Genomic DNA, 13,357 nt, shown 5'->3' with positions numbered 1-13,357 from the left:
AAATATAAACATGCTTTGAAATGTTATTTTGGACTGGAAACAAGTCCTCTGAATTTATTTTTTGAAGCCTGTTGAATTCAATGGGATTTTCCTCAGTAGGCCCAGTGTAATTTCATTCAGCTTTTATGTTCTATGAGAATGGAAAGTAGATACTTTGACTTGCTGTTTTTCAAAGAGCCAAAAACTGCTGACTAACAATCACTGTAACAAAGACCAGTCTTGAAAGGAGAAAGGAAAAAGGTTAAATGAAAAATAAAGAAATCAATGTATTTTTCTGAACATCAGTAGAAGAATAAAGTTTAATTTAATTTTGCAGCTTTCCAAGTTAAAGATCAGTTGTAGAAGCAGACATGTCAATGGTCAAGTATCTACTCTCTACCCTCATTTTACTTTGCCTCTCCTCACAGGGTAAAGGTGATCATGTGCTCTCCAAATGGGAGGTAGACCCCACCAATGCCCTGGTGTCTGCTCAAAGTTTTGCTGATTCAAGCCTGATCCAAGGTGAAGAAGGTTTTATCTTTTTATAGACAAGATTTCGTATTTAATTGCAGAATGTACTAGTTTTCAGATATTTCATTGTTTTTAACAAATGCACATGTACCAAACAGAACATTTTTTGTAAAGGTACAGCCAAAATGTGGGCTTCAAAATTGCAGTTTAACTTAGATACATAAATCACAATTCTCTTTAAGCTAAACTTTGGAAGTTCCATGAGGTTAAACCATGAAGTTGCCAATGCTTGGTTGTGTGTTTGAATATGTTTTGCTTCAGATACCTATCTCAAGAAAAATAAGGAATTTATGTGATATTAATATTTTTTAGGTGCTGCAAAACTTCAAGTCCTTGATAATCAGCTGTTTGTTTTGGATACAGAGGTATGGGTAATGATTTGTGTGTAATCTTCACTTTACAATGTTCTTGAAACAGCTTATAAACATATTTTTTAAGGTTTAAAGGAAAGTTTCTGTAAAATAAAGTTGCTTATATTTACTTATATCAAGACCATCTTGATCTTCCTGTGTTGGTTTTTTTAAAATTCTAATCCTACTCATTATTTAAGCCATGAAATGTAATATTTTGCTCAAAAAAAGTCTTCTACAAAGAAAATATGAAATCATATCGATTTTTTTTAAATCTAGAACATCTTAAGCACATGGGATGTTTATTCTCTCACTCTAATTTGGGATTGGCCTTTAATACATATTGAAGAATTTTTTCTAACTACTGAGTCAGATTCTTCTGAAGTCACTTGGTAAGTAAAGCATTGTGGCAGCAGTTCTGAGAAGTGAAAAGTTGGCTGGTGCTGTTTCCTAGAATTGCAAGATAAGGTTAAGCAGAATGTGTGAAAAAGTGCAACCGCTGTTCTAAAAAAAGTGTGCTAGAAACTGTACAGCTGCAGATTAAAGTCTACAACTATTTTTAAATGCGTTTTCATGGAATGCAGAAGTTTCTGAAACTCAGAAGTAAAAATATTTTAAAGTTTTAACCTGAGATTCATACAGCAGGTTTTGCTTTCTTTTATCTCTTTCTCATTCATTAGGCAAGGGCTTGCCAACGTTAAACTGATTGTCATGACAATGCCAGATGACAAACAGGTATAATCTCCTTATCTCTATTCTGTTCCTCAGTTGTTACACAATTGCTCATAGGAAAAAAGGTGGAGAGGGAAGGAGGTGGCAAAATATTTGGGGCATAGAGAATTCTGAGGAGCTTCAAGTCCAAACTGAAATGTGACCATCTGTGTATTAGGGTTGTTGGGATTCTTGTGATGGTGACCAGGGCAAGCTGTCCCACTGGTTGGGGTTTTTATGGATGGTTTGGGGTTTATTTGTTTGGTTTTTTAAGGTAGGCAGACAAGGAAGAGCAGCAACATTTACTATAATCTTACACCTCTTCACAGATTTCTTTAGAGCAATGTCTCTGCTGCCTTCAGCATCTACCCCCAGATAGAGTCAGTGAAGTTAACAGAAATAAAATACCAGGATGAATATTATACAATTCTTAAAATTAAATTAAACCTGTCAAATTATACATAATAGGCCGAGAGAGAGAAGGAGGCAACATCTGAAATTTCATTAAACTCCCTCAAACTGGAGATCTGCATTCCATAAAAAGTCCTACAAATACTGCCCTCTAATTTCATAAGATTTCAGAAAGGATTCTGCAAATATCACTCTCTCACCAGTGTAAGAGAAAAAGTAATTCTGACTTCTTTGTTTGTTTTCTCTCTTTTTTTACTAGATGAAAAGCCTAATGGTTTTTGCACTGCCCACTATGCAACAGCTCTATTCTCTGCAAGTGTCTCTTGTTTCTTCCCTTGTTCAAAGTGGGATTTGCACAGTAGGTTTAGATGATTTTCTTTTTGTTCTTTGAAGAAATATAGTTGTCTTAATATGTGTAAATATTGAAGAGGGTACTCTGTTATTCTTGTTAGGTTAGAACCGTTTTCTGCTAGAAATTATGCAGGAACTATACAAAGAAAGATTAAATAATGTCCCTAAAGGATTGAGAAAAATATCCTATTATGAAGCAAACTGAACAATTTAAATTTAGTCTGAGGTCTCTTGCACTATTTAATAGAACTGCCAGTTGTTCCTGCTTCTGTTACAGCTAAAAAGCGAGGGAAGTTTTAAGTTCTCTTAGCACAGAAAAATGCTCTGGATTTATTTGGAACTTATTTCATTTCACCTAATGGTTTCTGTTATTGCACACTACAGGATACAATATACTTCTTGGAAGGAATTCATGAAAAGCATCAGTAAGATAATATTTTGTTTGTAACTAGCTCATTATTATATAAAAATGCCAGATTACTTCCACATGGAGTTGATAAATTCACATAGTTTCCCCTGTCGTCCTCAGGCCCTCTGAAGACCCAGTTTCTATAGTTGTGATGAGAAGTTTAACTGAAGCCTTGCCAGAAAATAGGTACTGGTTTCTTTGAAACACCATTGTACTATATTTTTTTTAATATCTGGTTTGGACTTATATTGAAGTTGTTTATTTCATTTCATTTCATCCTTAGACTAAGCCGTTTACTGCACAAACACAAATTCACTGAAGCAGAGAATTTTGCTATTCAGTTTGGACTGGATCTTGAGGTGAGTTGTTCATTCATGATAAACACATTTGAGATTAATCAGTATAACTGAAATTATGAGTAAGGTTCTTACCCTATAGTCCAATAAAAAGTATTAAAAATATTACAAATATTACCAAGTTAGTGTTACCTTTTAAAACAACTCACTGTACTTGTATTATTTTTTTTAAACAGCTTGTATACAAAGTAAAAGCAAACACTATTTTAGAAAAACTGGCTTTAGCTTGTGTTGGGAGTTATGGCCGGGAAGCCTTGCTGGATCTTGAGAATGAAGCCAAAGAAAATCTGCAAAAAATTCAGGTTTGTTTTTATTTCTACCCTCTTTCTCTACTAAAGCAATTCAAATTATAAAGGAACTTGGAATTAATTTCAGTGTTTTCCTTATGCAAACAGGACAACCAGTTTGTTGTGAATTACTGCCTAAATGCTCCATGGCCACTGTATGAAACCACTCGAGAAATGCTGAATTATGCTAAAGTCAGAGTAAGGCCTTTATTTGTTGCAATTTCTTCTACTCTTCAACTTCTATTCCACCCTTCTGTACAACTTGAGAGGGCCACAAACCAGTTACAGCCATTCCAAAAGGCAAAAGTAAAGGCATTATAAATCCTATATAACCAAACATGAAGAAGCAGCAAGTGTCGTTCCAGCCTCATTTTTGGTATTGCTCAAGGGCAAAAAAGAGCTCACAGTTTTATTTTTGCATCAAAAAGCAGGGTTTAGTTTTGAGTAGCAGTTTTTTTAAGTACCTTTAAAATATTAATTTTCAAACTAAAGCTCAAAGTAGGTCGCCTTTTTTGTTTTCACTATTTTAGTCTTTCCTGCCTTATCAAACAGAACCAGAGATACACATTATCTGTCTGATCCTCCATCCATGCAGAAATCCAACCAGATTAGACCGGATCAGGTTAGATCCAATCTAACATTGTAAAATCTCAATTTACAGAAGTCCTGACTTTTTTGCTCATGTTTTTACTGCACTCACAGTCCTGTCTGGCATGTTCTGAGTTGTCAGCCAAACCCTTTCATCTCCTTTTTTCAGATCTTGAAGAAAGATAATAGAACCAATGCTCCACCATCTGATGGGGCTCCAGTATCCATAGCTGAGGTGAGGACAAATTTCTTGGATTTGCAGTATCATATAAACAATTGTAATGTAGAGTTTTACAAACTGTACTACTGCTGAACTTTTTTAAAGTCTAAACAAAATTATATTTTATAGTATGAAAGAGAACCACAGTAATGACAGATTCAGAAATAAGCTACTCCTTCAGTCATAGAAAGATTCAGTTTCAGATGCTTCATAAATGGAAGGCAGGACCTTTCTTAAAGTACTTATAGGTTTTTCATTTTGTTTCTTGTTTAGTCCTGTTGTAAACTGGCCTCATCTGCCTTCAAGGAGAATCAGTGTTCTAATCATGTAATGTAACAATATGTTAAGCCAGATATTAACCTTAAATCTCATCTACATTCAGGTATTGAGAGCTCAGGCAAGGCTTACAACATTCTATGAAGCTTTTGGACTAGAGAAATTCAGGTTTGTTTGTGTTGGTTTAAGATGTAAATTTGTGATTGTTAAGACTGTACCACTGAAATTAAGACTATTTTAGTTTTTTTATATGAAGTTTTCATTAAACTTCAAGCTCTTCCTTCTCTGCCTGAAGTTTCCTATCCTGTGCTGTGGAGAAGGGAGAATGCAGAGAGGTTGAGTCATCCTTTATGCTGAAAACATAAATTATCTGTTGCACATGCACTTAAATAGATTTTGTTGTTGTTGCTGGTTTTCAGTATGTATAGGAGGGATTGTGATTTTATACAATCACAGTGTACCACTCCTGTTGTTTCTTACAGCATACAGCACTAGGTAGAAAACTTTGAAATCCTCCCCCCAATTCCTTTGATAATGACATTTAACAAAGCTTCTCTTCCCCCTCTCACTTTTAGTGGTATTGCTTGGACAGAATTCCTGCATAATGAGGACATGTTCAAGATTATTGTTTCTCAGCTGGAAGTAGGAAATTTGTCTTGTGCACAGTACCTCTGGCTTAGGCATCAGGTGAGGTGGCACAGACATCTCTGGGATTTGTGGAGGGGGTTAAATCTCTTCAATTTTCCAGCCTTATTTCACAGGGGCTGTTACAAAACAGCTCCTCAGAGAAGCAAAGGTCCATGGCAGAATCTCATCTATTATCACAATGATTACCTGTTCACCTGGATCCTTAGGAGGCTGAATTTGGTATTGATTTAGGAATAAACTGGTATTTCTGATATCAGAATTCATATTCCTAAGTCAGAACAATGTGATTTATTCTGCAGTGCTTGTAATCTTCCATTCACTTTCTTGCAAGCACAGCTCTCAGAATTTTTAAGTGGACCTTTACTGCCTAAACTTAAGACCCTTTAATCACACAGACTTCTTACTCTGAATGATGCATTCAAGATAGTGGCTGTGTGCTGTTATTTTATTTTTTAATGCAGGACCTTCAGTTCCATGTCCATTGTTTTCTTAATAAGACAGAACTGTAGAACAAGTCTGAAAGTAATAGAACAGTGTAATTTGTAAAGAAATTAATTCAATTAGGTCTTTTTTTAAGAAAACCAAGCTATTTATTTAATTTGTCTATGATTACTGAGATTTTTTTTATTTGTGAAATTTACTGGCTCTTCCTATTAGTGAAACAGCTTTACAGAGCATCAGATGAACATTTACTCCATGGATCTGTAATTGTTCTGGTTTAATATTTTAGGCCGATTTTGAAAGCAGCTTTGATGAGAAAATGCTGAAGGATTTGCTCAATGCCATCCATCTCACTGCTCCTTTGAAGGAACTGTGTGTGTGGCTTAAAAATTTTGTGATCCCCTTCTCAAGGAGGGTTGTGCCAGATGGACAGGTGAGACTGACTTAAGAACTGCAAATTGTAATTTTCTCAGATTAAGATGAATTTACTGTCATACCTACAGACTTCTGAATGTCAGGAACTTGTTCATCTGTCTTTGAAATGGATTCTTTTCCCTAGCATTTGTATTTTAAATTATTTCTTTCTAAAGAAGTTTCTAATGGCAAATTTTGCTTTGATAGGTAGCATAACTGTACTTATAACTGTATTTTTTTCAGAAAATATTAGCAAAATGGCTGGAACAAGCTGCTCGAAACCTTGAATTAACTGACAAGGTAAGTCACACTGCAGAAACTTTGCATATCTTGTATTTCTAGATGTATAATACAGTTTACTAATATCAATTATTTTGGACAGGCAAACTGGCCTGAAAATGGACTCCAAGTAGCAGAGATTTTTTTTACAAGTAAAAATCAAGGTGAACTGGGAGTGACAGCTTTTGGCAAGTGGACTCCTTTGGTAAGAAATGTAACAAATACAAGAATTAGCTATTAAGAGACTTCAAACAGATGCTCTGTGCTAGAGCTGGAGTGGATGATAATTAGGTCACTTGGTTTTAGTGACGATTGACTTAATTCCATTGAAAGGAAGGAACCAAGTTCCAATTTTCTTGTGTTTAAAGATTTAAAAAATGTTGATGACAGCCTCCTAATGGTCTTGTCTCCTAACATTTCACTTCTCAACGGTGTTTCAGAGGTGTGGTGACTGTGAAGAGATACAGAGGTTAAAGAAGTTGATAAATGATTTACAAGAACTGAGAAATCTGTGCAGAAAATACAACTGCAGGCTGGCATTCTGTGATTTTGAAAAGGTAACACTGCAGACACTTGAAAAAGTGCTTTTCAGTTTGTTCTGAAAAGAGAAGAACTTTAGAGCATGTGATTAAAAGTCAGACAAAGGAGGAATCCTGATGGATGGTAGGTGAAATTTGCATTCGTAAGCTGCTAAGACTATTTGATAAGTTGTGTTACGAATTTTCTTTCAACTCTGGTTATAAATATAACATAACAAGGTACTGTGAGAAGGTGTGGCTCAAACTCCATGGTTTGCAGGTTATTACAGCTCATCTATTGTGGACCAATCATTCGCAACAGAGAAATTGGAAGTACAACTGAACAAGAAAAGCTTTGTAAATGAAAGGGTTTATTTGAGCTAAAGAGGGATTTTTGCTTGAAATCATTCAGTTGATTTCAGTGGACTCTGGATGTTGGATTATGTATTAGAGATGTAAATGGCCTTGCACTGACCTGTGATGTTCTAACATGGCCTTTTTCCACTTGCTGCCCAGGAAAATGCAACCACTATTGTGTTTCGCATGCTTGATAAAATTTTGGCACCAGAGCTTGTCCCATCAATTTTGGAGAAGTTTATAAAGCCCTACCTCTGTGAACATAACCTACAAAAAGATGAGCTTCTTCTACAGTATGTCAAGGTACCCACATTTTCTTCCTTTTGAAGAAAGCTATTTCAACATGAGGAAGCAGAAACCAAGTCTGATGACCATTTGAATTTACAACTGAATGTTTTAGATCATTATTCCTGTCAGTGAACTTAATGATAGTTACTAGTTCAGTTATGAAGCAATCCCTTAATATCCAGAAAATTTTACATTTTTGTTCATATTGTAAGTTAGGAGTATTTATCCTGATTTCAAATGTTCTAATCACCTTCATCAAAATACACAGGATTTGCTGGAGCGTTGTCGGACACGATCTATTTCAGTGTTTGAAACTGCCTGGGAGGCCAAGGCAGTAGCTGTCATTGGCTGCATCTCTGACACAGATGTAAGTATATTTTATGAAAGGCATCAAGTGAGTCCAACACATCAGTTCAAACCAAAACATGATTTTTCCATAATCATCTGAGTGCGTTTTTACATGAGTGCTATGAGGAGAAAATAGTATGTTCTTCTTCTAATTCTATTTTAGTCATCTTCCCTGAGATGTTCTTTGAGGGTTTAATTGTAGTTGTGGTGTCATCACATGGAAAACTCACCAATTTTAACATGTATGAAACCACAGTGTCATAAATGACTGCAAGCATTTCCCAATCTAACTTGACACATCATATGATGACAATAAATGCCCTTCATGCAAGTGCAGATTGGGCAAGGAAATAAAATACTTGCCTAAGGAATCAGTCACATTGAACAATACTTCAAGGGACTAACTACTTTGAAACTTATTTTGAAAAGTGAGGTGGTTATGTCCCTTTTGCAGCTGAAATTAGATGCAGTTCTGGAGATAATGCACGGAGCTGTGGTGCCATGGGGTGCAGCAGTGGAGCAGCTGGTCAAACAGCATCTGGAAATGAACCATGTCAAGTAAGCAGCATCCACAGTCTACCCTTGGCTGGGGAAATGCTGTGTATCTGATGTAGAGTGATGATTAAATCCCATAGCTGAAGGTAGCAAAGGAATTAATGATGCTTTAATTTGTCCCCAGAGTGAAGTTACTGCAGGAAAGTTACCGACTGATGGAGATGAAGAGGCTTTTGAGAGCCTATGGGATAAGAGATACCCATCTTTTAAAGGACAAGCAGATGATAATGGTAAGTTGTCAAGACTTTAGATTTCTCCAGAGGTCACAGTGAACAGCACTTGGTGATTTCTTTTTTTTAACATTTGGGGTTTTTTTTTAACATCTCCCATTCGTTAGGAGAAAACATGAGTATTTCTGGAGAAGTTCCTTGATATCCTGAGGAACCAGAGGAATTTTCAGAGTTCTCAGGCTAATTCTGTCCCCAAGCCCTGTTTTCTCCCGGTTACACTTCAGTCAGCTTTTCTCTAGATAAAAGTTTTAAGCTTCCAGGTAACTTGCTTGGTACAAGCTGAACAATTCCCTTGTTATCCTTGTTATCAACAAACTAAAGCCCATTTCTGTTTTCTTCTTACAGAGGCTTGTGAGATACATTCTTAAGCAAAATACCCCTGCTTGCTTGGAGGATGCCTTGAAAATTGCAGCAGCATACATGTTGCCTGCTGGGGAAGTCTGCTTCCTGAGGATGATGGACCTGATTGACAAAGAAAGGGTAAGGAAATACTTCATGTCAGTTGATCCTGAAATTTACAGACACTGAGGTCTTTTGACAAAACAGGGGCAAGTTGTATTGCTGAAATCTTATAAGCAGTTTACATATGTATTTTAAATTCAAATTACTAATTCTACACCTAACTGCCTATGCCTGACATGGAAAATGAGACCTTTGTCAGAGTTTTATCCTTCATTTGTGGCAGAATAGGATGAAAGTTATGACCTACAATACACCAGTTGAGTTTGGAATTGAAGTCTCTACGTATTTTCATGTATTGTTTTTGCTTACCCTCTTGGCCATCGTGCAGCCATTGCATCAGAACAAGAATGTACCCATAACTCAGCTTTTCCAAAAGCAAATGTCCTTTTCTTTTTATTGTTTCTGTTTTAATTTTGTTTGTTTCTTTTTCTCCCTTCAGGGAGAGGAGTCTCTGACTTTGTTAAGATCTCTGCCTCTTGCTGAGGCTGAGGAGGTTGCAGAGAGATTGACTCTGTGGGGAAGACTGGTGTTACGGAACAAAGGAGATGATCCTGAAGAGGTACCAAGGCTTTTCACGTCAGAAAGTGTGCACACAAGTTATTCTGAAAAGGGAGAAGTGGGGATAATTCCTGGAGAGCTAACAGACTATGGAGTAAACACATATTACACCTATATTTACTGTTTCTGTAGAGGGTTAATATTTAAAATAACTTTCTGTTCCTTTGCTTTTCACCTGGTTGTACCTTAGACTTGGTAATCATTGCTTGAGAAGTTTGTGGAACATTGCATTGTACTTTAAGAGCTGAAACCCAAGTCTGTTCCTAGCAACATTTTAACAAAAAATACAAACCTTTTCCTTTCCTGCAGCAAAAATCACAAATGTTTATGACTAAGACACTCGTGGACATCCTTAAATTCCAGTTCAGTATTCAAAAAGGTAAGGTGCATCTTCAGCATCTTACATCTTGCTTGTATAAATGGAATCAAAAAGTAATTGTTTTTCTCCTCCAACAGACAATCCCATGAAGAAATATGAATGTGAAGAAAACCTAAAATTGTTTGAAACACTTGCTGCCTTGCAGGTGGGTATTTTTGTTTTAAATCCCTTTTGATTTACTGTAGTTATTCCAATTGTTCTTATCACATGGATCATATTAAAAATTAATTGTATTTACAACATATGTGCAAAGGTTGTTTTTATTATTGACTTCAAATTGATTCTAAGGCTAATCTAGCAATTTAATCTAGCCTGGGGAAGTTCCCAATTAGAACTGAGTTGCCTATTTAAACCAAAAATTAGATACTCTCACTAAAGCCTTAATTGCTAATACTTCAAAAATTTCATAATAGAGTGCTGTAATAATTTATTAAGATCTCAGGACAGTAGGTAAAAAAATAAGCAGTTTAAAGGAAGCTACATGGCTACAAACATGTAATCTTTTTGTTGTTGTTGCAGGAATACTTTGGTATCTTTCTCTCAGATGAAGAATACAGCAACCCTTCACTGATATCTGCACTTCTGGAGGATCACATAAGTGCTTGTGAAAGTATCAGATCAGCATCCAAGCCTAGAAACGTGCAAGCAGTGAATTGTAACTCAGGGGATGGCAAGCTGAAGAACCCTCACACTGAACCAAGGTTGTACATTCTGGCTTCGCTCCTGCAAGTCTCAGAGCATGAACTGGGAGAAAAACTCGCCTTGAGAGCACTGGATGGTGGAAGAGTGGAAGTGGCTGTCAATATATGCAGGTAAAACTGCAAGGCTTTTCAAGATCATCACTTTTACTAGGCTTTTCTGAACTATTTCTGCCCCATTTTTGAATTACGCAGGGCAAAGGAAAAGGCTTTTTGTTTCAGTTAAATAATCAGAACAGAGTGTGGCCTTAACTAAAAGCCCTAAGAACTACTGGCTTTTTATTTTTAACATCCTTTTCTTTCTTAATAGGGAGTTCTGTGAAAATAGGTGGAATGAAAATACAGGGAAGCTGCTGTTTGCAGTATGCCTAAGGCTTTGTCGTATGCTGGGAGCTGATGTTCCAATGATCACTCCTCATGGGATGAATCTTCCAGCAGTGATCTATGAGCTGGCTGGCCAAGCAACTACACTGTGTAGTCCAGGTAATTCCTGTTACTATTTACTTGTGTTCATGTTGGGAGTCCAGCTTTCCAAACAGTGTTCAACAAACCTGAAAACAAAGTGAATTTCTAGATCTGCATCTGTGAGAATAGGTGCTGCAAAATTGCTTCCTTTTAATAGGACATATGAACCTTCCATTCCTGCTACTGATCTTGGTATTTTTACAGATTTAGTGTTGGATTGTCTGGAACTGTGTAAATATACTTCACTTGCCAAGGCAATTCATGGACAGTGCCAAATGGACAACTATGAATTTACAGCAGAGGTATTTTTTGTGCTGTTCACTGTATATATTATTTTCCCTCTCATTTCTCCAGCACTCTTTAATCAAAAAGCCAACAACAACAAAAAAATCCACACAGAGCTCCACAAATAAAGATTTCCTAGAATTTGTGTGTTCTTTAGCTTAAAGAATAAACTGGTTTGAGTCCTAAAAGCAGTGCAGCTGTGGAACAAGCACAAGTAGCATTCTCCACTTAAACTTCAGTATAATAAATCCTACTGAAAATAGTGATTTTGTCAAACAGCTTCTGCCAGGACTGGAAGGGAGCTGGCTTGAAAGTATGGCAGGGAGGGTTTGGCTTTTAAATTAATGTATTATGTGAAAGCTTTCCCAAGAGTTCTGTGAAACTTTAAGATGATCAAGTTCTTGAATAGCATCTTTGTTTTCTGTTTAGGTCAAGCAGTGCTTTAGGCTACTTGAAATGAATGGGCTCTTACAGCTGGAGTGGAGTAGAGCAAAGTGGCTGGGCTTGTTTATGCACAAAATGTTATTTTTCTAGAAAATTATCCATTTGGAAAATGTTTGCTTATAACGTTTGGCCAAGAACATTTATGAAAGCCTTCATTAAATTAGAGAATATTTTGGCTGTACAACTAAACAACTGCAACATGAAAGTCAAATGTGGCCGCTCTAGGTAGGAAATGTATTTATTGCTACTGGCCATTGCACAGAAGTACTGTTTTCTAATATGAACATCATGTTCTATTCCTGTATTCCAAAACAGAAACCTCTTGGTTTGTTAGTGGAGTTACTAACTCTGCCTTTTATTGTGTGTGCTTTTGACAATGTTCTTACTTAGACAACATCTTCTGGAGCTGATAAAGATCCTTATGAAGAGTGGACTTACGATGATTTTTTTAAAGAAGATGGGATAGTCCTTGATCCTCAGACATCTCTTCCAGTTGCATATGAACTTGCTTCTGCTGTTCTGCCTATTTGTGGTAAGCTTGCTTTCCTGAACATTGGGACAATATAAAATCTCTGTTTCTTATTGATTCTTATCTAGAAACAGGAATAATTCAGCATGTGTGTGGAAATTATCACCTCAGAAATCTCAGTCAGACAAACTCACAGTAGAAATGCCCATTAGGGGGTATAGAATGGAAAGATGACTTTGGGGTTGGTTCTTATTTTCACAGATGAGTTTAATGTTGACTGTCTCATCCAAGGGATTTACATACAAAGTAGTTACTGGAAACTGTTGGATTTCTTTGTGAGTCTGAGAGATACTCCCTCCTCAAAAATACATTCTGAGCAGGCACAGTTAAAAATAGCAGCAAATGGCTCTCGAGGTTCACGTGTCTCTATTTTATGCCCTGTCCCTGTGGTATTTTTAGGGTTCTCCCAGACTTCCTGGTGATGCTGAGTTCCTGGCACTCTGCTGATGTGCATTTTCTGTCTTTCAGAGGACAAGCTGTATCCCTTGGAGTCTATAAGCCTGGCACACCGAGCGTTTATGGAAGGTACCATAGGTTGGGTGGGAAGGGACCTGAAAAATCACCTAATTCCAACCCCCTGCCATGGGCAGGGACACGAGGGCAGATCCACCACAATGAAAGTATAAACAGACCACTGGAAAACATGAGGTTTAAATTCACCCTACACAAGCATGACTAACTCACAGGGGATTTTCACAGGTGCCTAAATGTTCCCCTTAAAGCCATATTTTAAGGGGTGGTTTGGTTCAGCACAGAAGTCACCAGTTTGGGTGGTAATCCCTACCCTTCCACCGTGTCAAAGCCTTTACTTAGGACAGAAGTTCTACCACTATGAGTGAGAATCATCAAAGCCTGTCCAAGAAGACAACTTCTGGCCAAAAACTTGTGGGTTTTAAACTAAAATGGGAATCTGTATTAAATGAAAAGCCCTGAGAATTTGGGGTTTCAAAGGGAACTAAGGCAGATCCTGCATTATAAATTTAATGAAGA

At 36.8% G+C, this 13,357-nt stretch overlaps 1 protein-coding gene across 4 annotated transcripts in view; it reads left to right on the top strand.

Moving 5' to 3' along the window:
- KNTC1 (kinetochore associated 1) overlaps positions 1 to 13,357 on the top strand; it is a 31,890-nt gene that overhangs the window by 3,577 nt on the left and 14,956 nt on the right. For all 4 annotated transcript variants that reach the window (XM_042035063.1, XM_042035060.1, XM_042035061.1 and 1 more), the window contains exons 9-38: positions 408 to 501; positions 823 to 875; positions 1,140 to 1,252; positions 1,541 to 1,595; positions 2,242 to 2,340; positions 2,718 to 2,758; positions 2,863 to 2,928; positions 3,026 to 3,101; positions 3,275 to 3,400; positions 3,494 to 3,583; positions 4,143 to 4,208; positions 4,576 to 4,637; positions 5,045 to 5,156; positions 5,848 to 5,991; positions 6,216 to 6,272; positions 6,355 to 6,456; positions 6,692 to 6,808; positions 7,286 to 7,429; positions 7,683 to 7,781; positions 8,217 to 8,320; positions 8,442 to 8,547; positions 8,893 to 9,027; positions 9,449 to 9,568; positions 9,877 to 9,946; positions 10,024 to 10,091; positions 10,466 to 10,758; positions 10,955 to 11,127; positions 11,314 to 11,411; positions 12,229 to 12,370; positions 12,836 to 12,892. In XM_042035063.1, coding sequence (XP_041890997.1) covers positions 408 to 501; positions 823 to 875; positions 1,140 to 1,252; positions 1,541 to 1,595; positions 2,242 to 2,340; positions 2,718 to 2,758; positions 2,863 to 2,928; positions 3,026 to 3,101; positions 3,275 to 3,400; positions 3,494 to 3,583; positions 4,143 to 4,208; positions 4,576 to 4,637; positions 5,045 to 5,156; positions 5,848 to 5,991; positions 6,216 to 6,272; positions 6,355 to 6,456; positions 6,692 to 6,808; positions 7,286 to 7,429; positions 7,683 to 7,781; positions 8,217 to 8,320; positions 8,442 to 8,547; positions 8,893 to 9,027; positions 9,449 to 9,568; positions 9,877 to 9,946; positions 10,024 to 10,091; positions 10,466 to 10,758; positions 10,955 to 11,127; positions 11,314 to 11,411; positions 12,229 to 12,370; positions 12,836 to 12,892 — 3,082 coding nt within the window. The remainder of the gene's footprint in view (positions 1 to 407; positions 502 to 822; positions 876 to 1,139; positions 1,253 to 1,540; positions 1,596 to 2,241; positions 2,341 to 2,717; positions 2,759 to 2,862; positions 2,929 to 3,025; positions 3,102 to 3,274; positions 3,401 to 3,493; positions 3,584 to 4,142; positions 4,209 to 4,575; positions 4,638 to 5,044; positions 5,157 to 5,847; positions 5,992 to 6,215; positions 6,273 to 6,354; positions 6,457 to 6,691; positions 6,809 to 7,285; positions 7,430 to 7,682; positions 7,782 to 8,216; positions 8,321 to 8,441; positions 8,548 to 8,892; positions 9,028 to 9,448; positions 9,569 to 9,876; positions 9,947 to 10,023; positions 10,092 to 10,465; positions 10,759 to 10,954; positions 11,128 to 11,313; positions 11,412 to 12,228; positions 12,371 to 12,835; positions 12,893 to 13,357) is intronic.

Source organism: Corvus kubaryi, unplaced genomic scaffold (genome assembly GCF_017639235.1).
Source record: "Corvus kubaryi isolate FWS band 111438036 unplaced genomic scaffold, C.kubaryi_AGA036_p1.0 37382, whole genome shotgun sequence".
Taxonomy (NCBI): Eukaryota; Metazoa; Chordata; class Aves; order Passeriformes; family Corvidae; genus Corvus; species Corvus kubaryi.
Note: the sequence above shows the minus strand (reverse complement) of the source record. Positions and strands in the feature narration are given on the sequence as shown.